Source organism: Arachis ipaensis, chromosome B5, assembly GCF_059453495.1.
Source record: "Arachis ipaensis isolate K30076 ecotype BB chromosome B5, ASM5945349v1, whole genome shotgun sequence".
NCBI lineage: Eukaryota > Viridiplantae > Streptophyta > Magnoliopsida > Fabales > Fabaceae > Arachis > Arachis ipaensis.
This window is the reverse complement of record NC_142440.1, coordinates 29,455,427-29,481,828: the sequence shown is the minus strand read 5'-3', so window position 1 is coordinate 29,481,828 and position 26,402 is coordinate 29,455,427. Positions and strand designations below refer to the sequence as shown.

General features: G+C 33.7%; 1 protein-coding gene and 1 non-coding gene across 2 annotated transcripts; both read left to right on the top strand.

The window, feature by feature from the left end:
• Window positions 1-6,352: 6,352 nt before the first annotated feature.
• Window positions 6,353-8,653, top strand: LOC148563724 (uncharacterized). The gene is made up of 9 exons (XM_088486915.1): window positions 6,353-6,506; window positions 6,694-6,864; window positions 6,961-7,060; window positions 7,490-7,598; window positions 7,664-7,672; window positions 7,754-7,827; window positions 7,914-8,028; window positions 8,416-8,496; window positions 8,585-8,653. Exons 1-9 carry the CDS (start codon window positions 6,353-6,355, stop codon window positions 8,651-8,653), a joined length of 882 nt encoding a protein of 293 aa, XP_088343041.1.
• Window positions 8,654-16,873: 8,220 nt separating this feature from the next.
• LOC148563723 (small nucleolar RNA R71) lies at window positions 16,874-16,979 on the top strand. Its single transcript, XR_015884331.1, has one exon. It is a non-coding gene; the product is annotated as a small nucleolar RNA R71 (small nucleolar RNA).
• The last annotated feature ends 9,423 nt before the right edge of the window (window positions 16,980-26,402 follow it).

Below are 26,402 nucleotides of genomic sequence, written 5' to 3'. Positions count from 1 at the left end.
TCTATCTCATTCAAGTGATTTTTTCTTTAACATTTGTAAAAAGATAATAGTTGCTTATTATTAGGCTATGTGATTGGTACTTGATTATTGTCTTATTTGGATCTTTCCTTTACATATATACAATCTAGTTTTGAATTTAATTTCAGATGTCTGACAATGACAAAAGAAAAGGAAAACAAAAGATGACATCCAACAGTAAAATAAAAAAAGTGAACCTGACACGATTTGCTGAAAGTTTAGAAGAATCAATGACATCCAATTCTACTACTACTCCATCTATTACAGCCAATACACTTCTGTCATTAACTTCCAATCCAAGTACCTTTGAAAATGCTCAACCAATGTCAGATAAAAGAGAGCAAGTACCTAACAATTAAGTTGAAAACGAAGGCAATTAAATTGGAGTGTTATCTACTCACACATCTTCAAATGTTGAGACAAGTCAAAGAAAGATAAAATTGGACTTGGCAGGGGATGAGTATGTTTTAATATTTTCATTTTAATTGTCAACTTAAATGTGTTAAAAGATTGTAGCGTTGAGGGTGCTAGCTAGTATAGTAGTAAGCTTGGTTGAGTTTGGCATGAACATAGTAATAACCGAAAAAAAATTATTTATTAATAGTTTTCATAGGTTTGCTATAATTGATGTGTCTCATGTGGCAAAACATGAGCTTCAAGAATTGTTGGCATCTCTGATTAGGATGAGTTTGAGGCTGAAAATTCATGCATCTTATTTTGATGTAATTATAATAGCTATTTTACTAGGGCATTAGACAAAATGGTGAAATTAAAGATTTAATACTGGCCAGAAATTTGTGAAAAGAGGTGATATCAGATTTTGGAATTGGATTTAGGATACACTTGGGATTATTACTTGGCACTAACAGATTTTGTTTTGTGTTTTGTGGGGATAGATTTTGATTTTGTTGTTCTTGAGCTTGATGATTATGTGTCACATTTGTGTTAAGTATGTTTAGAGAAGAATTGAATTGAAGTATATGTTATAGTCTTTGAAATACCTGCTGTCCCTTTTTATTTGAAATATATATTATAGCCTTTAAAATGATTTTAATATCTCAACTAATTGAAATTATTCACAAACTATTATTTGCATAGTTGAGAACAAGGTCTTATCATTCTAAGTTTACTTCCTTAACACTATACAAGACTACAGTAATTTTATTTTTTGAAGTTTTTATATTGCATTTCGATTGATATTAAGTAACATCTACAGATTTTTACCTTCACCTACCGCGGCTCATGTGATTTCGGACATTATTAAAGGGCATTACTCTCAGCCATGGCCTTCGTGAAAAAAAAATACCAGATGCTACTAGAAATTTTTAGTGGAAAATGTTCAAAGTAGGTTGATGGGGGCGGAAATCAGCCAATTAAGAAATTAATATAAGCAATACGTTGCGAGTATAGTTCTTAACCAGCAAAAATCCGCTTATCAATTTAGAAAGGTTGTCACAAAATCAGAATAAAAATACTAGGAGTATGAATCCCAGGTCGTCTCCCAATGAGTTGAAAAAATGGTGCTATCTTATTAATCAGGAGTTTTCTGAGAAATTTTGAGAGTTGAATAACAAGAAATAAATAATTGTAAATTAACGCAATGAAATTTAAAAGAAATTTATATATTCAGAATAAAAAGCCTTGACTGAGGGAATGATTAATTGGAAGTTCTGTCCTTGTTGGAATTCTCTCAAGTGTAGTATAAAAAGGTTGTTATTTTCACTTAGTTAACCCTTACTAAATAAAGGAAAGTCAAGTGATTGAGCTAACTCTTATTCACAAATCATAGTCCTCTCCCTTGGGAAGGTCTACCGTTAGTAAATAGAGAATTAGCCAACAACTTCCAATTTAACTAATCACTTGAGCATTTCAACTCTAGGGTCTCCATTTAATCAACCCCCAAGTCAAGTTGGGAGTCTACTCCATTGACATGAAAATTACTTGCACAGAATTAAAAAGGGAATAAAAGGAAGACATGATAAACAATAACTGAGAATTAATTAAAAGTAAAAATAATTCTTTGCTTTAATAAATTCTAAAAATAATCCAATTATGACTCTAAACAAAGATTAAGGATATGGAAGAGTAAGGGAATAAGAAAACAAACTAGAATAATAAATTCAACGGAGGTAATGACCTTCTCAATATCCAAAGCAAAAGCATAAAACTAAAAAATATGCGAATGTAAAGGAAAACCTAGAGGAAGAGTAATTTCTCTCTAAGATTCAAAACTAAAACTAAAACTACGCTAATGAGAATCTGTTCCGAGTCTCAGCTCGTTCCCTGGCTCTAGTATGTGTTTATAGGCCGGAAACTGGGTCCAAACTTGGCCCAAAATTGCCCCCAGCATTTTCTGTGATTTCTGCAGATCACGCATGTCACGCATACGCGTCAAGCATGCGCACGCGTCACTGTGAAAATCTCTAGATCACGCGCATGCGTGAGCCATGCGTGCGCGTCAATGCTCGCTGGTTGTCTCCTTTATTTCTTGTGCTCCTTCCATTTCTGCAAGCTTCCTCTCCATCCTCTAAACCATTCTTGCCCTATAAAGCCTGAGAACACTGAACACACATATCACGACATCGAATTATAAAAAGGAAAATTAAAATATACAAATTAAAGGCTTAGGAAGCAAGTTTTTCAATCATAGAACAAAACTAGGAAGGAATTATAAAACCATGCAATTCGTATGAATAAGTGTGGAAAGACTTGATGAAACCACTCAATTAAACACAATATAAACCATAAAATAGTGGTTTATCATAGATTTTAGAGAAACATTTAATCTTTGGTAGATTAAGAATTCGTCCTTAGTTTGAAAAATATAATATATATCAACTTACAACTATTCTTATTTGCATTGATTATTCAGAGCAAATATCAATTTGTTCTTCCAGATCTTCATTGGGCTCAAAAAAACTTTGGGAAGCGAGGTGCTGATTTACTAAAAAATTTGTTGGGAAAAGCTCGTGCAAGTCGTGTCAAACCTCAATGGATAAGAGAAGTTGTGTGGGATGCTCTGTGCGCTTATTGAAATACTGGTGTTGGGTTTCTACAAAAGAGTGCACAAGGTAAGTTAAATCGAGCATATGATTGTAGCGGGTTTGGAACAGCTCTTCATACTACTGGCTCAATTTCCGTTACCCAACACAAAGCTAATATGGTGATGTTATAGAAAAATTTAGTTATTTATGTTATAATTTTATACACTTCAATTGGTAGTTGATACTCATAGATTTTTTTAATTTATATTTTTGGTAGAAAAAATCATTAAAGAGGACTCCAACACAGTTAGAATTGTTTGCAAAGACTCACAACACACAAGGATGAGACATGGGTGGATAAGAAATCAAAATATGTTGAGGTGAGTCTATCTTAATCAAAATATATATCACTTCCTCTGTATGTATTAAACAATATTACATTAGGGCTAGTGTTCCACCTGATAGGCATGTTCTGTTTATATGGCTATGTGCTTGGGGTTATCGGAACTCTAGATTTGAGTGATCTACTTTTGAGTAATTGAGTCCTTTTTCAGTACTGTTTAATTTGCCATGAGGAATCTCCTAGTTTGTTTCAGAAGTGTTATGAAATTTCTCTCATGAGATGCATGTAATTGATAATTGTCACTCTTAATTTCTTACACTAATAATATAGTTGAGAGAGTATATTCGAAGATATTAAATACAGATCAGGATCTTTCTTCAGAAACTTAGATTGCTTTTTTCTTTGGATCTGTTCTGTGTTTTTAAGTTAAGTTAATTCTGAAAGTGGCATTCTGATAGAATCATAGGAGTCACCAAGATTTACATCTTAGATTTGTTTATTTATAAGGTGATGTTAGATGTTGGTATAAGGGTTAAAAATTAATGCTAAGGCTGTCTCGTTTGATTCTATAACTTGCTTTTATTGATTCTACTAATTAGTTTATTCAGTTTGTTAGTTCAGCTTTCTGAATTGTGATTTCTACTTGAAGTTATAGATATGAAAGAAACTTGTCTCACTTGCTTTATTCAGATTTGAGTTAATAGTTCTCTTTGGGTTTGGCATGGAAGGGTGGATGATAGCCCAATTTGGTGTTTATCCAAATTGACTCTAACAGTTGCTTGATTGCTTCAAATAAACATCATTAAAAAGTAAACCAACTTGTGGCTGAGGCATGTGAATATGTGATGATTGATAATTGATCTAATTTTGGTATTGACAGGATGAATTTAAGAATACTTTAGAACAGGCTATGCAAAAAGCGTCTAAAGAAGGAAGTAATGCACTAAATAAGATGGATGTGTGGTGTGAAATAGCCGGAGTTAAAAAGGGAAGAATTATGGACTTGGAATAGAATTCACTGCAATTGACAAAAGACCTAGTTATCGTGGTTCCAGTTCTCAGTCATCTGATTGGTTGTGAAGGTCAGAACCTAAAGAAATAATGAAGAAAATGCAAGAGAACGATGACTTGAAAACTAGGTTGGAAAAGACAGAAAAAAGACTTGAACTCAATAACTGTTTGCTTCAACAAATGATGAAAAAGCTTAATTTTCAAATTCTGATTCCTCAACTAGAGGATGGAGAAACAAATATAGGAGAGGATGAAGATGGTGAACGTATGTCTGAAGAGTCATTAGTAGTTGTGATGCTAGTTAGTTAATTGACTTTAAATGATGTAATTAGTAATATGAAAGTGTTGTTTACTTATTATTGTTATTGTCTATGATATTGAATTGATGAGTTATTTTGGTGATTATTTAAGTATGTTATGTTATTTGAGATATATTTGTTATGGGTTGGCTTTATGTGTTAAGGTGTAGGTTTTGTGTTGATGGTTTTTCAATATTTGATGGCCTAGATGTAAAAATTTAGTAAAAAATTGATAATTAAAAAATTAGGATCAGCTATGGAAATTTGGTTAGTAAAATGCTTAGTTGCTAATTAGCGACCGAAATATTGGTTACTAAAATACAGGTCCCCACTTAGCGACCGATTTAGTGACCGAAGTAATGGTCGCAAATTCGCGACCAATTTAGCGACCAAAAAGTTGGTCGCCATTTAGTGACCGATTTACTCAGAGACCGATTTAGCGACGAAAATTTTGGTCCCTAATTACCGATCAATTTAGTGACCGATACTCTTTGGTGAGGGTTGGGTGACTTTGTTCAGAAATCGGTCGCTAACGACTTCGGTCGCTATTTTCTGATTAGCGACCAAAATTTTAACGACCACCCAAATTGGTCACTAAATCGATCGTTATTCCGATAATTTCTTGTAGTGTACGACTAAAAAATATTATCTTGACTGAATATTAAGATATTCAACCTCGAGCAACATTCAATATATAGGTTGTAAAATAAAAAGTAATTGCTAATAAATTAAGATAATCTTATTTAATTATACACTTTAGGTTTTAATTTTTTTTTCATAAAAAGAAATTCATTGTGAAGCATTAAAAAGATAACAATATTAAGAATCATTCCACTTAAAAAAAAACTTTGTTTCATAGTTGTAGTTTAATTAAGTACAGACAAACGTTGCTAATGATATGATAAATACATAGTTTTTTTTTTTTTTTTGGCCACTTGATAAATAAATAGTTGCTAATGATTAAACAATTTCAAAATTATATGTGATAAATATCTTTAAATTTGTTCTTGTATTGATTCAATATGAAGATAAGCCGCCTCTATAGTCTATACTCTATACTATAAGCTTCACGCTTTTAAGGAAAAAGTCATCATTATTGTTACGAAGAAATAAAAAATATAATAATAGCCATTCCACTTGATTAAAAAGGAAAAGATCTGTTTCAAATTGCACTTCAAACGGAAACAGCATATTGCATTGAACATTAGTATATGATAAAATAAAGAAGCTAAGGCTGGTTGCTCATCGGTGTTGTTAACTCATATAATTATTGAAATGTACATGTACGTACCTAAAATAAAACAAATAAACAGAAGAACTAACATAATTGAATTCTTATTTGTGTTGATAAAACTGCTTTTATATATCTTTAATTGAAGTTGTACACTTATACTATCTATTAATATATAATAAAAATGTAGTAAATGGTTCTTTGCTTGACAAGTGGAGTAGTGGTCAATATTCGACAAGTGTTATCTTCCATTGCATGTCACGTGTAAGCTGAAAAGTAAAGCTATATGAAAAAAAAATTAGGATGAATTTGCGCGCAAAAAAATGTCCCTTTGATCTTCAAATTTTAAAGAGGCCTATAAAAGGGGAGTTTAGTTCATGTCCATGAACAATTTTCTTCACTAAAGCTTTTTGATAGTATATATCCCAAAAAAAGTGAGTGACTTTTGGTCCATATCTGCAAAAACATGGCAGAAATATGTGATATGTTAATGGATGTTAATTCAAGAAAACTCCAATGGACCTTCAAAGTTTATGTTGTATACTTATGGAAAGTTCCGAACAAGTTCAACGAAAACGAAATCAATGGTATGGAGATGCTTCTTCAAGATATGAAGGCAAGTTTGTGAAACCTTTTTTGGATCTTGATTTTCTTGCTTTTTTTTGTGTGTGTGTTTGTAACTGACATGTAATTTTTTTAATTTTTAGGGTGGTAGAATCCAATCTTCAATCCCAAAGCCACTAGTGAAGAAGTGAAGAGGCAACATATTGGAGTTTAACATGTACGTCATGTCTAACTTCATTGTAGTGGATAAGAAAGAAAAAATCAGGACAACTACAAATAGATTGACTATAAACTTTTCACATAGAACCACTGTTATTTCGGTATCTCATCCAAGTTTCCCTCTAGAGGCATTTTCCTTTAAGCCAATCCCTGAGCTGCTGGCAGCTGAGAAGCTCGACGATTCATTACTTATAGGTAATGCATAAACTCAAAAATTTCTATATAAACATAGGAATAACCTACATTCTCGTGAGTAATTTAATTTTGTTTGGACATGTCTTTGTGGTTTAGATGTTATAGGTGAAGTTGTTGGAAAAGAGGATCCAAGAGAATTCATTACTAGCAAAGGCAAGGAGACAAAACGTTTGGATGTTTTGATAGAGGACATTGAGTAAGAGTTCCGATAACATTTTTATCTATTTTAATTAGATATGCAATTAGTTTTTAACTAAATGAATATTCTTCTGTGTTTATTTTGAAGAAATAAAAATATTGGTTGTATGTTGTTTGGAGACATGGTAGACCAAATTCTACCCTATCTTAAAGAAGAAAGGGTCGAGCCTTTAATAGTTATAGCGCAGTGCTTTAAACCAAGCAGGTGGAATGGTATGTCTTTAATCCTTGCACTCAGTTAATGTTAGAAGCATAAATCCATAAAAAATATGTGACTCATAATAATGTCTCTTCTCTTAATGCTGATCTAGAAGAGGTTAGAGTTTTCCGTGACAGGTTAGACTAACACCCACATTGAGTCATTATGTTATTAGAAGTGAATATTTTATTTACTGGCCTGTGAATTATTTATTGAATAATTTTTTAGGAGGCATTCTGGGAAACCTGCGAACTCAGCTAGAATTAGTCAAGTGTCATCCCATGGTCTGCGTTCTGGTGCTGAGGAACTAAGGAAGGGAGATGCCATTGTTAAATTTGTACAAGAAGCTATTTTTGAGATTTTTATCATCAGATATTAATTTTTGAATGTTATTGTGGACAGGAAGGGCCTGTATGGATTGTTGGTACAATAATTTCAATAAACTCTGGCAAGGATGATTGATTTTACAAATCGTGTTGAAAATACCCGAAGAAAGTAGAAACTCCTATTGAAAACAAATATGAGTGTGAAAAATACGGACATACTCATGGAGCTGCATCAGTTAGGTGTGTTCTCTAGGTTAAATAAAAAAAAGCATGTTTTTTTATTTAGTTGATTTTTTTTTTAAATTTCATTTTCAGATTTGAAATAGGTACAAAGTTAAGGTAATGGCATGTAATGAAACTGGGAGCATAGCATTGCTAATGTGGGATAGGGAGACGATCCACCTCTGTGGGAGGCAGGCTAATCAGATCAAGGATGATGTTGTATGTTAATTTTTGCAGAATTATTTTAATCTCCATTATCTCTTATTCATATCACAAAAAATATAGGGACTTATATCAATTAACTCATCAGGTTTTGGGTAGAGATGGATACCCCCAACTTTGGAAATAATGATAGATAGAAAGTTATTTTTCAAGGTTAATGTTAAATCTTCAAACATTAGACAATATAATCATATTTATACAGTCATGAAAATTTGTGATTATGAGGAGATTGTAAAGATGAATCACCCAAAGAAAATTCAAAACTCTAACTTTGCTGCTGTAACTGTATATATTTTAGTAATTTCTATTTGACTATGAAAATATTCATTCAAATATGAACTATCACATAACTTTTAAGTAGCATTTTCGGGTGTCTATTTGTAGGAGAATGTGTGCAGTGACTCATTTGATGTGTCAGCAGTTGTGGCCAATATGTATAATGACACTGATTCTATTCTTACTTTGGTAATTTTAAAGAATTAATTTTAGGAAACATTTTTTTTTAAATTTCGGTTTTCTATATTAAAGTTTCAAGCTAAATTTATTTTCTCAGGATGGTTTGGAAGAGTGTGTCACCAGCCTCAAAGAGGAAATCTCAGCTAAAAGAGCTCTCATGGGGTAAAACATACTTTGACTATAAATGTTGACAATGAAGACATAGTGAAATTTTCAACCAACAAATTCAATTGAAAAGGTGAAAAAAGACAGAAGATACAAATTAGTGGGAGTAACAATTGATCATAATACATGATTCATAACATGGTTGGATATCAGGATGTTTATTTGTTTTCACATTAGGAGTAAAAATTAGTTATGGTTTCAAGATGTTAAAGTTAGGGGTCTCTATATATTGAAATGGGCAGTATTTTGTTATTTGCATTGGGAGCAATGTATCAGTTTAGCCCTCAAATCAGATATGGGTTTGACATTTATTTTGTATTACGGTGAATGTTTTGGGTGTGGAATTAGTTGGCTAATGGATTTGAGAATAAATTTTATGTTATTTTCATATGATCAGTGTATCTTTGCTTGACATTTATTTTCCTATCTAAGCTTTTATATGTATTTTTCATCTGCAATATATTGCAGGAGTATGGAATCAGCTATAAAGTATATTGTGAAATTACTTTAAGGTGTACTAGACGGAGCATACTTGATTGTTGGATTGGTATGGTGAATCAATGGAGTTCCCTGCAAATAAAAAAAATTAGGTGTTACTTATGAAGACTTAATCAAAGCTTATTCAAAGGAAATATAATTAGTTCCTTTACATGATTTAGTCAACGAAAAAATATAAACCTTTTTAGGAAATTAACAATTTCTTAAATTTTGTGTGTAGAATAATACATGGTGATAGATATCGACACCAATCTCTATAACTGACTAGAAAATTCTAAACTCTGAATTTTTATACTTTTCAACAAGATATCTTGAAATATATTGACTCATAACAGAATGTATTAGCATGAGGATTGTATCAAAAGTTATATAAATAAAAGAATGTTAGTTTTATCAAAACTTAAATAAAGAAAACAAAGTTAGTAAGATATCTATAACCACACACAGTATATTCTACTAACAAATAATCATAGAATAATAGGACTAAATAAGAGTATATTTTCAATATCAAACAAGATTAATAGAGAAGTAGGACTTGGTAGAAGTGAAAGATGCAGAAAGTTTAAAAAATCAAGGAAAATAAATAATTTCAAAATAAGTAAATTATCAGGTAAGAATATAGGGGGTTAGTGTTTTGAAATTTAGGAACCGGATTGGTCATTCAAATTCATCATAGGTTTTAAGAATTATTAAAAATAATCTCTTGAAGCATGGCATTAGAGATTAATTTGCATGAAATAACGTCAAAGTTAGGATTTTATGTCTAGGAATTGCATGTTAATATAATAAAAATAAATTATATATAAAAAGGGGGATAAGTACTTTTTTCGTCCCTATGGTCTGGGGTCAAAATCAAAATCGTCCCCGACCTTTTTTTTTTATTAAAATCATCCTCAACGTTATAAAACGTTATAAAATCGTCCTTTTCTGTTTTTTTGGACCAAATTATCCTTAACTATTAATAAAAATTAAAAATAATATTAAAAAAATAAAACCCCACCCACCCACACCCATCAGCATTTCTTTGTCTCTCTCCTCTCCTCCCCCCCCCCCAATTTCCCTTCCTCCTACACCCACCCCCAAACCCTCACTCCATCACTCCATCACCCCCTCACCCCCGCCGCCCCTGCGTCCATCCCGCCGCCGTCCCGCGTCTAGTCTGCCGCTGCCCTGCGTCCAGTCCGCCGCTTCTGCTTTTCTGCTTTTGCTTTCTGCCTTCTGCTTCTTCTTCTTCTTTTTCTTCTTCTTCTTCTGTGAACTGGATTTTTAATGAAATTTGTTGTTGTTGATGAAATTTGTTGTTGCTAAAATTTGAATTTCTGGATTTTTGATGAAATTTATTGTTGTTGATGAAATCTGTTGATGATGATGATGATGACCATGAAGAGAGGGGCATGAGAAAGGGGGTTGGGGGTTACGGTGAGGGAGTGGGGTGAGGGGGTTGGGGGTTACGATGGGGGGGTGAGGGGGTGAGGGGTGGGGAGGGTTACGGTGAGGGAGGGGGTGAGGGGGTGAGGGTGGGGGGTTACGGTGAGGGAGTGGGGTAAGGGTGTTGTTGCTGTTTGGTGGTGTTGGTATTGGTGTTGGTGTTGGTGGTGGTGTTTGTATTTGTGTTGGTGGTGGTGGTGGTGGTGAGGAAGGTGAAGAGGAGAATGATGATGATGAGGGTATTTTGGTCCAAAAATTTGAGAAAGGATGATTTTAAAGCGTTTTTGAACGTTGAGGATGATTTTAATAAAAAAAAAGGTCGGGGACGATTTTGATTTCGACCCCAGACCTTGGGGACGAAAAAAGTACTTATCCCCATAAAAAGGTTTAACCAATTTTTAAATGAGTGCAAGATAATACATTGAGATAGGTGTAAACTCTAATCTATTAAAGAAAAAGGACAATTATGAACTCTGAACTTTTATCCATTCCAATAAGCAAGATATCTTGAAATAATTTGAACCATATCAGAATAAAAAGTTTGAGGACTTTATGAATGGGGGTGAATGCTTTGAAATATAAGAATTCATTATGTCATTAAAAAGGCTCATAATTGTCCATATATTGTAAACAAGATCCCTGAATAGCTGGGTGTAGAGATTTAGTGGATTGAGCCAATGGTGCAGAATTTATAACCCACAAACTAACCGGCAAGTGCACCGGGTTGTACCAAGTAATACCTCAGGTGAGTGAGGGTCGATCTCACGAGGATTGATAGACTTAGCAAAAATAGTTAAGTGATTTACTTAGTTAGATAAATAGAAAAGAGTGTTTTGGTGTTCAAAAGCATTAAATAGTAATTCAGAGATTAAGACAGCAAGCAGTAAATTGATGAGAATATATCGAGAAAACAGTTAAGGCTTTAGAGTTATCTATTTTCCGGATTGACTTTGCTTACTAACTATTTTAATCATGCAAGATTCAATTCATGGCAAACTATATGTGACTAAACTCTAATTCCTTAGACCTTTTTAGTCTCCTCTAACCTTCATCAACCGCCAATTCCTTGGTCACTTAACTCCAATTAGAGGGTGAAGTTCAATTCTAGTTTATATGCCACAAAAACCCTAATTACCCAAATATAAGAGGATTATATGTCACGTATCTTGTTAAGTCTAGATAATTAGAAATTTAGGAAAATATATTTTCAAGCTGTTATTCAAGTAAAGAGCTTTTTCAAGTTATACAAGAACTCAATTAGAACAAGGGTCATACTTCCATTCCACCCAAATTCATAAGATAAAGAACGAAAACAATTCTTGAATTAGAAATTAGTACATGAATTAAAATATAAAAATAATAGTATCAATCCATACAATAGACAGAGCTCCTAACCATAACAGTGGAGGTTTAGCTGCTCATGATTCAGAGAGAAAATTAGGATTCTGCAAAATTGTAAAGTGCGGAATGAGGTAGAAGAGAAGAGAAGAAGCTCGAAGGGCTAATTCTTTTTTCTTTTATATCTAATCCTAATTAATATAAAATATAATTCCTAAACTAAATAATATCTTTTCCTAATTATAAATAAAATAAAAGTCTAAATCAAAATTATTTTAGATTGATCCGTGCAGCCTTTGGATGAATTGGGGACCACTTGATTCATTAAGGTCCACGCTGAACTTGGAAATTCTCAAGTTCAGCGTGGATGAGGGAGTGTGTTTCCTTTGTGCTTTTCTTGAGTCCATGCTGAACTTGGATTAACCTAAGTTCAGCGTGGGGTGATACGTGATTCTTCCTTTGGAGTCTTCAAGCTGGCGCTGAACTTGGAAGGAGCCAAGTTCAGCGTGGAGAAGGTAGAGTGAATTCCTTTGGAACTTTGCATGTTGGCGTTGAACTTAACTATTGTCAAGTTCAGCGTGGAGATCATACGTTTATTCCCTGGGAGGTGTTGATGTTGCCGCTGAACTTGAATAACTTCAAGTTCAGCGTGGAGGAGGCAGCATACATTCTTCACTCTCTCCATCCTCTAGCCTTGACTTAAATTCCGTAAAATCCGTCCAAAATGCTACCTGAAATAAACAGAATTGCACACAACTCAAAGTAGCATTCATAGTGGCTAAAATATATTAAATTTTGATTAAACTTAGAAATTCAAGTGCAAATTTACAAAGAAAAGATAGAGAAGATGCTCACGCATCACAACACCAAACTTGAATTGTTGCTTGTCCTCAAGCAACCAAAATTAGTACATGATTAAGATGTGAATTTTCATGAGAAGTGAGAGTTCAGTTATGCTCATGTCTATTCTTAAAGTGGGGTTTATTTATTATAATTCTGAACAGTTTTGGCATCTCACTCTCCTTTGAGTAAGAGGAATGTCACTGTCATTCGGGATTAGAATTTAGATTATATTATGAATTCTCTGATCTTCATACTCTATTTTAATCCTTGAACACAACATATATCCTTTACTTCTCAATGAGTTGGTGCTTTATACCCTGAGTCTAGCCGTGACTTTAAATGTTCCATTTCAATGGTTTGTTGACACAAGAACACCATAAGCACTTAACTGGGGAACTCTCTTTAAGTCCTGATTATTCTTTCAGCTTCTCCCAAACAGTGGTGCTCAAAGCCTTTGGCATACTCTGCTAAATGTATTTGGTCATGACTCTAAATATTCTGTCTCAATGATTACTTGACACAAGAATACCACAAGCATATAACTAGGGAAACAGCTCTTTGAGCTTTTAATCATGTCTGACCTCCCTAGTCATTGATGCTCAGAGCCTTGGACCTTGCTCTTATTCTTCTTTTTGCTGTTTCTTTTGCTTTAAGGATTAAATTTTTGTTTATTTCAGAGAATTTATAATAGTTCTCTAAATTCCTATTCCTCATACATTAAAATCCCTTTATTCAAATTCAACTATGCACTGTTCATGTCATGCATTCAAAATCACAACAATACTACCACATTTAAGTAAACCAGACTAATCTTAAATATAAACTCAATTTCTCATGCATTACATCTTTTTCTTCCTTCTTTTCTTTTGATTTCAAGTTCAGTGAGCAATACAAGAGACATTCTTTCAGAATAAAAATCAAATAACAAAATAAGCAGTAAATTAAACTAAAATCTAGGAATTTTAATAACAACTGATCATGCAATAACAAAACAAGCAGAAAAAAGGAACCTAATCATAAAAAATAGCAAAATAATAAGGAAAATGAAGAGGAACTGAGCCACCTCAATCATCCTAGTGGCCGTCTCATTCTTAAAGTTGTGCTCCTCCGTGAAGATGATTCGCCTCCCTTTGGTGCCATAAAAATAAACAGAAAAGCCATAAGCAAAGTGACAACACCAAACTTAAAAGTTTGCTTGTCCTCAAGCAAAGAAAAACTGAAAGCAGGAAGAGACATGAAAAGATGTACGGGGGAGTAAAAATAAATATTATTGCAAAAGAAGAATAAAATGATAAAAAGACAAGAGAGAATAAAATTTTATATATATATATATAAAAGAGGATATAAGAGGGGAGGGGAACGTATTATGTATAAATATAAGGGGGGGAGGGTTCGTATTATATATATATATATGGTAGGGGATGAGGGGGGTTACATATATGTAAGGGTGGGGAGGTCACGGATGGGGGGAAGGATCAGGAAAGGTGGGTGAGATTTGGTCGGGGGAGAGGGGGAGGGGGTAAAGGCACGCTGAACTTGAAGGGACCAAGTTCGGCGCCACTGCTTGGCGTATGTGTTCTCCTTTTTTTTATGTCGTTCTCCACGCTGAATTTGGAATTTTTCAAGTTCAGCGTGGGCCTTTCAGAGCCTCGCACCCAATTTGTACGTACACTTCTACGCTGAACTTGCAAAGGATCAAGTTCGGCGCCATATGCTTCTCACTTTGCATGTTATTACGCCGCTTTTCACGCTAAATTTGGGAAATTCCAAGTTTAGCATGGACCTTCTAGAATCAAAATTTCTTTTTATATGCATGCACGGCGCCGAATTTGGAAATCCCAAGTTCGGCATCAACTTGACCGAGTCAACCGTCTCTAGGGTGGGCAAAAATTTTCTAAGTGTCTGGTTCCTGTTCTAAAAATATCTGCATGATTAAAGCACACGTAAAACAAAGAAAAAATAGTAAAAACTCAATAAAAATCAAATAAATAATAAAACTAACACAACGGAAAATAGACTAAGGATATGAAACTATCAGGTTGCCTCCCGACAAGCGCTTCTTTACCGTCACTAGGTTGACGGTCAGCTCCTCTAAGGAGGAGGATCATAGGAGCTCAGCTCTTCACCCCTCACTGTGAACTTCTTTCCTGTGCTCCCATTCATCAACTCTATATGCTCAAGAGATAGGATCCTGTTCACTGTATGAGGCAGGATTGGGCATATAGTGAATACCACTTTCATTACTGGGGAGAAGTTTTCAGTGGAAATCTTTTTGTTTCTCCATCTCTTGGGTACTTTCTTCTTTTTGGGAACCTCCTCCTTGGTGGATGATGCCTTCCCAAGACCAAACTTAGGTTTGATGTCAGGAGAAATTTTATTGATTGTCACCAAAGGAGGTTTGAGCTGCAGATTCTGTTGTGCATCATCAGGGAGTTCTTGAAGGTTTGGATCAATAAGCTCAGTCTACATGCACCTATCTTCTTTACCTGCTGAATGCATATCCTTGAAGACATGAAATACTAGTTGCTCATTATGCACTCTAAGCAGTATTTCACCCACTTCTAAATCAATTAGAGCTCTTCCAGTGGCTAGAAATGGTCTTCCTAGAATTATAGAGGCATTCTCATCCTCTCCCGTGTCAAGAATCACAAAATCTGCTGGGAGGAAGAACTTACGCACTTTGACCAAAATATTCTTCACTAATCCATATGCAGGCTTTATAGATTTGTCTGTCATCTGTAATGCTATCCTTGTGGGTTGTGCCTCTCGGATTTGCAACTTCTTCATCACAGACAAGGGCATTAAATTTATGCTTGCCCCCAAATCACATAGGGCTTTCTCAAAGGTGGTGCTCCCAATGGTACATGGAATTTGAAAGCTTCCTGGATCTGGCATCTTCCTTGGCAAGTTATTCTGAATTATGGCACTACATTCCTTAGTTAGGACCACTGTCTCATCTCCCTTCAAAGGCTTCTTCTTTGACAACAGCTCCTTCATGAATTTGACATAGAGAGGCATTTGCTCCAAAACCTCAGCAAAAGGAATATTGATTTGCAACTTCCTGAAGACTTCCAAGAACTTTGAAAACTGCTTGTCCTTGGTCTCCTTTTGAAGTCTTTGAGGATATGGCATTTTAGGCTTCAGGCGCCTTAGGCAATGTAGGATGAGTGTCAAGAGAGACTGGGAATGGATTATCTGCATGCTTTGGAGGGACGTGCTCTACTTCTTCCTTCTTCTCCTCTGGAGCTTCTTTTTCAATTGGCTCCTCATTAATTTGTGCTTCAGTACTTGCCATTTGTCCACTTATCAAGGTGATAGCCTTACATTCCTCTCTTGGATTTGGAATTGTGTTACTAGGAAGGCTATTAGTGGTCCTCTGATCAATTTCATTAACTTTTGTGGCTAATTGACCCATCTGATCTCCAAGTTCTTGATTGATGTTCTGGTTTCATGTATAAAGCTTGCCATTAGTGCTTCCAAATCATTGTTCTTTTTAGACTGAGGAGTTACTTGCTGAGATGACTAAAACTGGTGGTTATTAAAATTGTTTTGATGGAAACCGCCTTGAGAATTATTATTAAAATTTTGTGGCCTCTGAGGTTGCTCTCTCCACCCTAAATTTGGGTGATTTTTCCACCCCTGATTATAAGTCTTCGCATATGGATCATTATTGGGGTTTCTAGGAGCACTCCCCATGTAGTTGACCTGTTCAGAAGAAGATGGAGCATAATCATAATTCTTATTTTGCATAAAATTACCTGTCATGTCATAAGGGACCTCTTGAGGTGTATTCTGGGTGTTGACAGCTGAAACTTGTATTCCACTCAACCGTTGAGTAATTAGATTTACTTGCTGAGACAAAAGCTTGTTCTGAGCAAGAAGAGCATCAACAGCTTCCACTTCCAAAACGCCTCTCTTTTGAGGGGTCTCAGAGTTCATAGGATTCCTATTGGAGGAATATAAGTATTGGTTGTTAGAAACTAACTCAATAAGCTTAGTGGTCTCCTCTGGTGTCTTCTTCATGTGCAAAGAACCACCTGCAGAATTATCTAGGCGCATCTTGGACATTTCACATAAGCCCTCATAAAAGATATCCAGCTAAGTCCATCTAGAGAACATGTTCGGAGGGCATTGCCTAGTCAGTAGCTTGAATCTCTCCCAAGCTTCATAAAGGGCCTCACCATCTTTCTGTCTGAAAGTCTGAAGCTCCACCCTTAGCTTAGTCAGCTTTTGAGGAGGGAAAAATTTAGTCAGAAATCCAGTGACAACCTTATCCCAGGTATCCAGACTTTCCTTGAGTTGAGAATCTAACCACAGCTTTGCTCTATCTTTCACAGCAAATGGGAAGAGCATGAGTCTGTATACCTCAGGATTCACTCCATTGTTCTTCACAATGTTATAAATCTGCAGGAAATCAGAAATAAATTGATTTGGATCTTCCTGAGGGAGTCTATGATACTGGCAATTTTGTTGCACAAGAGTGACAAGCTGAGGCTTAAGTTCAAAATTGTTTACAGCTATAAGAGGCACCACAATACTGTTGCCATAAAGATCTGCATTAGGAGTAGTGTAAGAGCCAAGCACTCTTCTAGGTTTCTCATTCCCATTCGGATTTGCCATATTGGCATTAGCAGCATTATGATGATCCATGGTGGACTTTGCAGCCTTGTGAAGTCTTGCTTGTTGCAAATGCCACCTGAAAGTCATTTCAAGTTCAGAATCAAAGTCTAACAGAAGTTCTTTATCCCTGTTCCTGCTCATAAACAGACAGAAGACAAGAAAAGATGGGACTCTCTACGTCAGAGTGCAGAGAGTTCCTAGTGAGGTAACCTGTGTAAAATAATAAAATAAAAATACTTACTACTTAATGCTAAAATTTTTTGAAAATAATGATTAAAAAGCAAGCTAAAAATTTTGAAATTTTAAGGACAAATTAAACAGAAAAACTAAAATAAAATTAACTAGGTAACACTAAACTTAATTTCAGAAATAAAGGAAAAATAAAGCTAGAGGAATTCGAAAGTTAAGATGCAAAAATTAAATAAATTTAAAGCTAAAACGCCTAATATAAGCAATCAAACAACTAATAGTTGTCAATTACAATCAATCCATGGCAACGGCACCAAAAACTTGGTGCGGAATTTATAACCCACAAACTAATCGGCAAGTGCACCGGGTCATACCAATTAATACCTCAGGTGAGTGGGGGTCGATCCCACGAGGATTGATGGACTAAGCAACAATGGTTAAGTGATTTACTTAGTTATACAAACAGAAAAGAGTGTTTTGGTGTTCAAAAGTATTAAACAGTAATTCAGAGATTAAGACAGCAAGCAGTAAATTGATGAGAATATATGGAGAAAACAGTTAAGGCTTCAGAGTTATCTATTTTCCGGATTGACTTTTTTACTAACTATTTTAATCATGCAAGATTCAATTCATGGCAAACTATATGTGACTAAACCCTAATTCTTTAGACCTTTTTAGTCTCCTCTAACCTTCATCAACCGCCAATTCCTTGGTCACTTAACTCCAATTAGAGGGTGAAGTTCAATTCTAGTTTATATGCCACAAAAACCCCAATTACCCAAATATAAGAGGATTATATGTCACGTATCCCGTTAAGTCCAGATAATTAGAAATTTAGGAGAATATGTTTTCAAGTTGTTCAAGTAAAAAGCTTTTCCAAGTTATACAAGAACTCAATTAGAACAAGGGTCATACTTCCGTTCCACCCAAATTCATAAGATAAAGAACGAAAACAATTCTTGAATTAGAAATCAGTACATGAACTAAAATAGAAAAATAATAGTATCAATCCATACAATAGAACATTGGAGATTTAGCTGCTCATGGTTTAGAGAGAAAATTAGGATTCTGAAAAAATGTAAAGTGCAGAATAAGGTAGAAGAGAAGAGAAGAAGTCCGAAGGGCTTATTCTTTTCCCTTTTATATCTAATCCTAATTAATGTAAAATATAATTCCTAAACTAAATAATATCTTTTTCTAATTATAAATAAAATAAAAGTGTAAATCAAAATTATTTTAGATTGATCCGTGCAGCCTTTGAACGAATTGGGGACCACTTGATTCATTAAGGTCCACGCTGAACTTGAAAATTCGCAAGTTCAGCGTGGATGAGGCAGTGTGTTTCCTTTGTGTTTTTCTTGAGTCCATGCTGAACTTGAATTAACCTAAGTTCAGTGTGGAGTGATACATGATTCTTCCTTTGGAGTCTTCAAGCTGGCGCTGAACTTGGAAGGAGCCAAGTTCAGCGTGGAGAAGGTAGAGCGAATTTCTTTGGAACTTTTCATGTTAGTGCTGAACTTGACCATTGTCAAGTTTAGCATGGAGATCACGCGTGTATTCCCTGGGAGGTGTTGATGTTGGCGCTGAACTTGAATAACTTCAAGTTCAGCGTGGAGGAGGCATCATACATTCTTCCCTCTCTCCATCTTCTAGCCTTGACTTAAACTCCGTGAAATTTGTCCAAAATGCTACCTGAAAATAAACAGAATTGTACAAAACTCAAAGTAGCATTCATAGTGGCTAAAATATATTAAATTTTCATTAAACTTAGCAATTCAAGTGCAAATTCACAAGAAAAAGATAGAGAAGATGCTCACGTATCAGCCAACATCAGGATTGAAACTATAGGAAGATAGGGTCAGACATAGGCATCCCTTTTCAGTATAATACATGCTCTTTTTAAAAAAGCAAGAAAAATAAACACATCTGAATAGCAAGCAAAAATGTCACTTCTGATAAGTAAGCCCCTTTTGACTTTGATAAATTAAGATATATTGGATTACTTTGAATCATAGCATAAAAGAGGAATACTCCTCACACGCTAATGCCTTTCCTGAAGTCACTGTGAACAAAATTGTTAATTGTCAATCCTAGATGAAGAAAGTATTAAAGTTAAAAAAATCAAGAAAAATAAACAATTTTGAAATAAATAAATTGTCAAGTAAGAATATAGGGGGTTAGTATTTTGAAATTCAGGCATTTGATTGGTCGTTCAAAGTCATCATAGGTTTTAAGAATTACTAAAAAGAATCTCTTGAAGCATGGCATTAGAGATTCATTTGCATGAAATAACATCAAAGTTAGGATTTTATGTCCAGGGATTACATGTTAATATAAAAAAATTAATTATAAAAAGGTTTAACCACATTTTAAATGAGTGCAAGATAATACATTGAGATAGGTGTAAGCTCTAATCTATTAAAGAAAAAGGATAGTTATAAACTCTGAACTTTTATCCATTCCAACAAGCAAGATATCTTGAAAGAATTGAACCATATCAGAATACCAAAAAGTTTGAGGACTTTATGAATGGGGTGAATGCTTTAAAATATAAGGATCTATTGTGTCATTAAAAAGGCTCGTAACTTCCCATATATTGTAAACAAGATCCCTGAATAGCTAGATTTAGAGATTTAGTGGTTTGAGCTAACATCAGGATTGAAACTATAGGACGAGAGGATCAGACATAGGCATCCCCTTTCAGTATAATATATGCTCTTATTAACAAAGCAAGAAAACCAAACACATTTGAATAGCAAGCAAAAATGTCACTTCTGAGAAGTAAGCCACTTTTCACTTTAGTAAATTAAGATATATTGGATTACTATGAATCCTAGCATAAAACAAGAATACTCCACAAACGCTAATGCCTTTCTAGAAGTCACTGTAAACAAAATTGTTAATTGTCAATTCTACATGTTAATAGGTGTTTGCATTAGTTAGGAAAAACAAGAACGGCAAGTCTAATTTGTAACTTTTTCTAGACTCAACATTTAACATAGGTGGTTTCATTTGACTCAGTAGTTTAAAATAAATATACGCCAAACAAAATAATGAATACCCAAAAGTGAATGACTACTAATTTGTTAATTGTCAAACATATGTGACGATATGTATAACAATAAGCACATTTCAAATTTGTGGCCTTTTATTAGTCTCAACATTTAAGATATATGCAGTACTTTGACTCATATCCCAATCAAAATAAATGTCAAACACCTTAATGCATACTCAGAAGTCTATATACTTTTAATTGCTAATTGTCTAACTTCACAATCTTGATATACGTGTAGTCAAGATTGACAGTAAAAAGATGTGTACCACATTGATCAGATGCCTAAAAAATTTTAGAAAAAGTTTAGTAAAAGTAGGTCTGATCATTATTCAGGCAATCACACTCTATAGTATATCTAATATGCATATTGAACTTTACAAAGTTATCATGCTAGAGGCAAGAAATTTTAAAATATGGTTCCTTTGATTAGTCTTTTGACGATTAAGTCTTGGCATGACTGATGGAAATATATATAGTATCCAATGCACATGGATGCATATAAAGGAATATGTAGTGTCCAGGATTATACTTATTAGGATAAGGATTGGATAGATCGGTATATAGTCTATTAGGTAAAGTTATACAATCTCCAATGCACATGAATAGAAAGATATATAGTCTCTAATACATATTGATGTATATAAAGATAGATTTCTTATTACGATAAGGATTGGACATCTTAGCAATACGATTTTGGTAGTCGTGCAAAGATTTAAAATTCTTTTGACTAATAACCTCTGGATAAAGATTGTAAACAAAATAAAATCTATGAAGTAATATGCAGTATCATACAAGTAGTCAAAATGGCTATATGATCTATCACAACATATTTAAATGACAATTTTGTAGGACCTATATATATATATATATATATATATATATATATATATATATATATATGCTTTTAAAATTAAACCACTTTTTACACAACAGATTTAACAATCACACATGTGAATTAAAGGGGTGAGTGCTAAGATATATTATATTAATCTTAGTTTAATTATTCTTAGTAGGGCCTGTATTTTTTTCAATTTATTCCATGGCTGTAAGACCCGAAAAAGGAGTTTTATAATATAAAATTATATTTTAAACCAAATAATATTATACAAAAACTAAGACAAATAGTACATGAGATAAAGATGGATATTAAGATAAATAGATTCTTAATAAGTCACACATTTTGCATATAAAGTTCATACATATATACAAGGATTTAAAATACTTTTGACTAATAACCTCTGTATAAAGATTATAATAAATAAGTAAAAAGCTGTGATGTGATATGCATTATTATCCAAGTTGTCAAATCGACAACCCATATGACGTCACTTATTTCCCAATTTTACTACTATATATATATATATATATTAAACCACTCATTACACAGTAGATCTAACAGTCACATATGTCATTTAAGGAGACTGAGTGCTGATGTATATTATATTAATCTTGGTCTAATTATTCTTAGTAGGGCCTATAATTTTTTTATTATATTCCATGGTCTTAAGACTTTGAAAAATAGTTTTATAATATAAAATTATATTTTGATTAAAGTAATATTATATATAAAATAAGACAAATGGCACATGATATAGAAATATATATTTATATAAATTGACTCTCAATAAGTTGCATAATTTTGTATTTAAAGTTGATACATATATACAAAATATTTTTATTGGCAACCGTCATTATCACTCACCATTTGTATAAATCACATGAAACTCAAACCAGTTAGTGCTAATACGAATCTCCGTTCTATTTCACTGAAACATTTTTGCAAAAACTTCACAAGATGTGTTCGACTACTTAGCAACTCTTCACTTATGAGTGTTAATCTTCCACATCTTAGTGAGGATCTTATATGGAAGATCATTGTGAAAGCAAATTCCAAGACCGCTGGTAGGTGCAAGACCTTGAGTAAAGGCTGGAATTTCAGACTTTGCACACTAATATTCGTGAAGGAAAACTTTAGATAAAACAAGGAATGCAACAGGAATGCTATCATTGGGATTGGTTACCCCTCAGTGATGAAAACTCTATATGGTTCATAAGAGCTTTTGTGGACTTCGGTCGTTAAGTACAATTCAATGTTCCCATTGACATCAACTAGTATGGGTTTTATGCTTTAATCGGTTTTGACCAAGGAAATGTTTGCTTGAGGATTTCAATGGGTGGCTTAAACTCAAGGCTACTTATTTGGAACTGTCTCACCCGTAAGAGGCGATATGCAACTAACGAAACTAGCAAGCATTCCGGGCACGCTGTCTCGCTTTATGCAATTGGATTCTTACATGACACAGTTGAGTATCGAATTCTCCATGCTTATAAGAAGTTTTATACTCAAATAACTCTTTCTTTGTCATTGTATACATCATTTGAAAGAGATTGGACTCATGTCGGGACCTTTGAGTCCAGCGTGCAGAAGCTCAGTCCTAAGTATATTGTAAACAAAGGGATTTTATACTGGATAGGGTGGGGAGGGCCTAATTTTCTAGAGGCAACAACAATAGTTACTTTCAATCTTTGTCAGAGAATGTTTCACGAGGCCGAAACACCCACCCAGGTAAAATCTGATTACCACTCATTGACGCATTTCAACGATGGTGTTGGCTTTGTATCATATCATACTGTTGGTTACACAAGACAGGTCTTGGTTTGGCAATTAAAAAATGATTGGGACACCAATCTCGATTGGGAAAAGATGATCAGGGTTTTTGGATTTGAAATTCCATATACTCCAACCCTGTTTGTTGACAAAGACATATTATCAGTGCTGGAAGCTAGGAACGGCCATGGTTCTTCAAATGACTCAGAAGCAACTGATGTTATACTTTCAAGGCTTAGGTACATAGAGGGTAGAAGGGAAAATTTAGTCCACCGAACTTGGCATAATCATGTTAATGTTAAAATGATTACATTGCATTCGGAAGGGCTCTTCATGGTTTAATATCTAATTAGGATGCTTTTTGCACCCCACTACTATGAAGCTATAGTGTTTAGTTAATTAGTTGTTGTTTAAGCTTTTATTATGTACTACGTTCCTAGGTGTATTAGCTAAATTTGGGTTTTTAAATGTATGTTTTATTTTCTTAAAAGAAAAATATGTTTTTGTAATAGAGTAACCCCAATTAGTTGTTGGGGCGATGAACAAAACAAGTAAGGTGTTTTGCAAGAGTATTCGCATAGTGTTTTTAGTAGTTTCGTTGATACTAAATAATATACAAGCCTGTAAGACCCATTTATCCACATGTTAATGATATTCAATGTTAAATGATTCTAGATTTAGTGTATATTAGTACATATACCGTATTGTAAATGATTGTCTGGGTTAGCGTGATAAGAGTTAGTATTATAAAGATAATATAAACAAGATATTAAATTAAGAGTTCTGAATAGATATTACAGTGACATAATCTTTGGTATATTCTAATAGTGCAAAGGAAAAATTGACTTAGTTCAGACTACACAAAAAAAGAAGTTCCAAAGCAAGTAAAAGGAGGGTAGTTAACTTGAGTGGAGGTGGGTTTTAATATGCAGCTCAAGTTAAACAATCAGAATTATGGTGAGTAATAAACCTTTAAAACTCACTAATATAGTTTTTCGAAAACAATATCAGCTCAAGGTGACTCCAACTTACATTGATCTAATTGATATGAGACACTCATCATTGACTTAAACACTTAACTGTAAACACTTAACTATATACTTAGTTGTAAGAAACTTATTTTCTATCATATACAAAATTAGTATCATATCCATTTTAGGGTCAGGTATAAACAGTGCAGTAAAGGAATTATTTATTATTTCAAAGAAATAAATTCAGATTATAATAGGATTAAATGTACTTGATCAGCTCTAATACTATGAATCATAGCAAACCACTTAAGTATTTGATGAAGACAACATTAACTTAATGCAAAAATATAGAAGTGCGGTCTAAACTAATGCATCACCTTAGGTCTACATTGCCTACAGTTGATAGGCAACACACACAAACGTTGTATTGAGATAATTTTTCAAGCATACATACAAAAGAGCTTATTCCACTACAAACCACCGGGGGACAAAATTTTCTTATTGTCTCAATACAACTTAAGTAAATAACATGGAACCTCAATATATGAAAAGTGCACCTATATAGATGAAGATAAATTTTATATCATAATTTTCCAGGTTTAGGATAGATAGTCCAACAAAACCAGTACACAAGATGAATGGGGTTCATATTCCTCATGGGCAATATGCAGATAACACAGGATGCATAATGCCTTTGACAGAGCTACAATTTTATTCCAGTAGCAACACTCAAGGTATGTTTCTTAACTGTATATTTAAATTATTAAAGTAGTGATTATATACTATCATTTATCCTCAAGAGAAAGTGTCACCTTAAACAAAGTTATCACATCTTCAAAAATATAAATGAATCTTTTTTGACTTTGAGTTCAAACTATGAGTAAAACCCCAAGTCTGAGGAGCTTTTCACTTATGCAGAATGTAGTCAAAGTTAATTTTATTAACTATGTTTATAATATGAGTTATTCTGAAGTAGAGTTTTCACTTTAAACAAAGTTTTCACATCTTGAAAGTGTAAAAAAATCTGTTTTGATTTTGAGCTGAAACTAGGAGTAAAACCGAAGTGCATTAAGCTCTTCACTATGGGTTATGTAGTAAAAATTTATTTTATTAACTATATTTATACTACTATTCATCACCAAGAGGAAGAGTCACTTTAACCAGGATTTTCATATCTTGAAGGTGTAAACAAATCTGTTTTTGTTTTGAGATGAAACTAGGAGTAAAATCTAAGTGCGTTCAGTTCTTCTCTTACACAAAATATAGTGAAAATCCAATTTATTAACTATATATGTAATATTCTCAATTGAAGAGAGTTGTGGCTTATTAAACAATAAGCGAAAGGTGGATGAATACTGGAATACTAAATGGACAACCCTGACAAACACAGAACTTAATAGTTTAGTAACACCTGAAACAATTCACCCCTATGAAAAGAGGGAGTCTCCACATTCAGGTAAGCATTGAAATAAATTTCTAACTCATTATGACAAAGTTTTACTCACATTGGATATGCCACTTACAAAGGGAATTTCATTCAGAATAATCAAACATGTGAAATGCCATGGTGGTGAAATAAGATCAGTGTAAGAAGAGTTACTATGTCTTATGAATGTCTTTTGCAGATATGCAAGTATTTTCACATATGATGTTAATGGATGATTCATGCAAAGATATAGATAACAATAAAAGAAATGCTATCAGAACAAGAAATAAGGTTGCAGAGTCTATATATTTTCATATGAATAATAGAATATATACAAGGGAGGAGTGCCAAGTTTTGGAAACCAATCCCATTTCAGAAGGTAATACACAAAGTGTGATTGTTCATATTATTCAGATTTTATTAGAAACTATTTGTTCATTGTGAATAACTAATTACATAGCACATCTGCATCATCAGGTCACACAAGACATGCTAGGATAGAACGAGCATTAAATTTAGCAAAGAAAAGAAAGTGCTTAGGTATTGCTTGCTAGGAAGGTAGAGTTACAAGAAAACTGGCCTTAATAAACGAGATTATCATGATCTAATCGGAAAAAAATATTGGTAGAGTGTTGCATCTGAGTTCTATCGGAGATCTTACATCAATGGATGAGGCTAAATGATGCATATATATTTGTACCAATAAATATTCTAAAACTCCTAGGAAATAGAAATAACCTCTCAAATTATTCATAAACTTTTACTTTTTTCCAT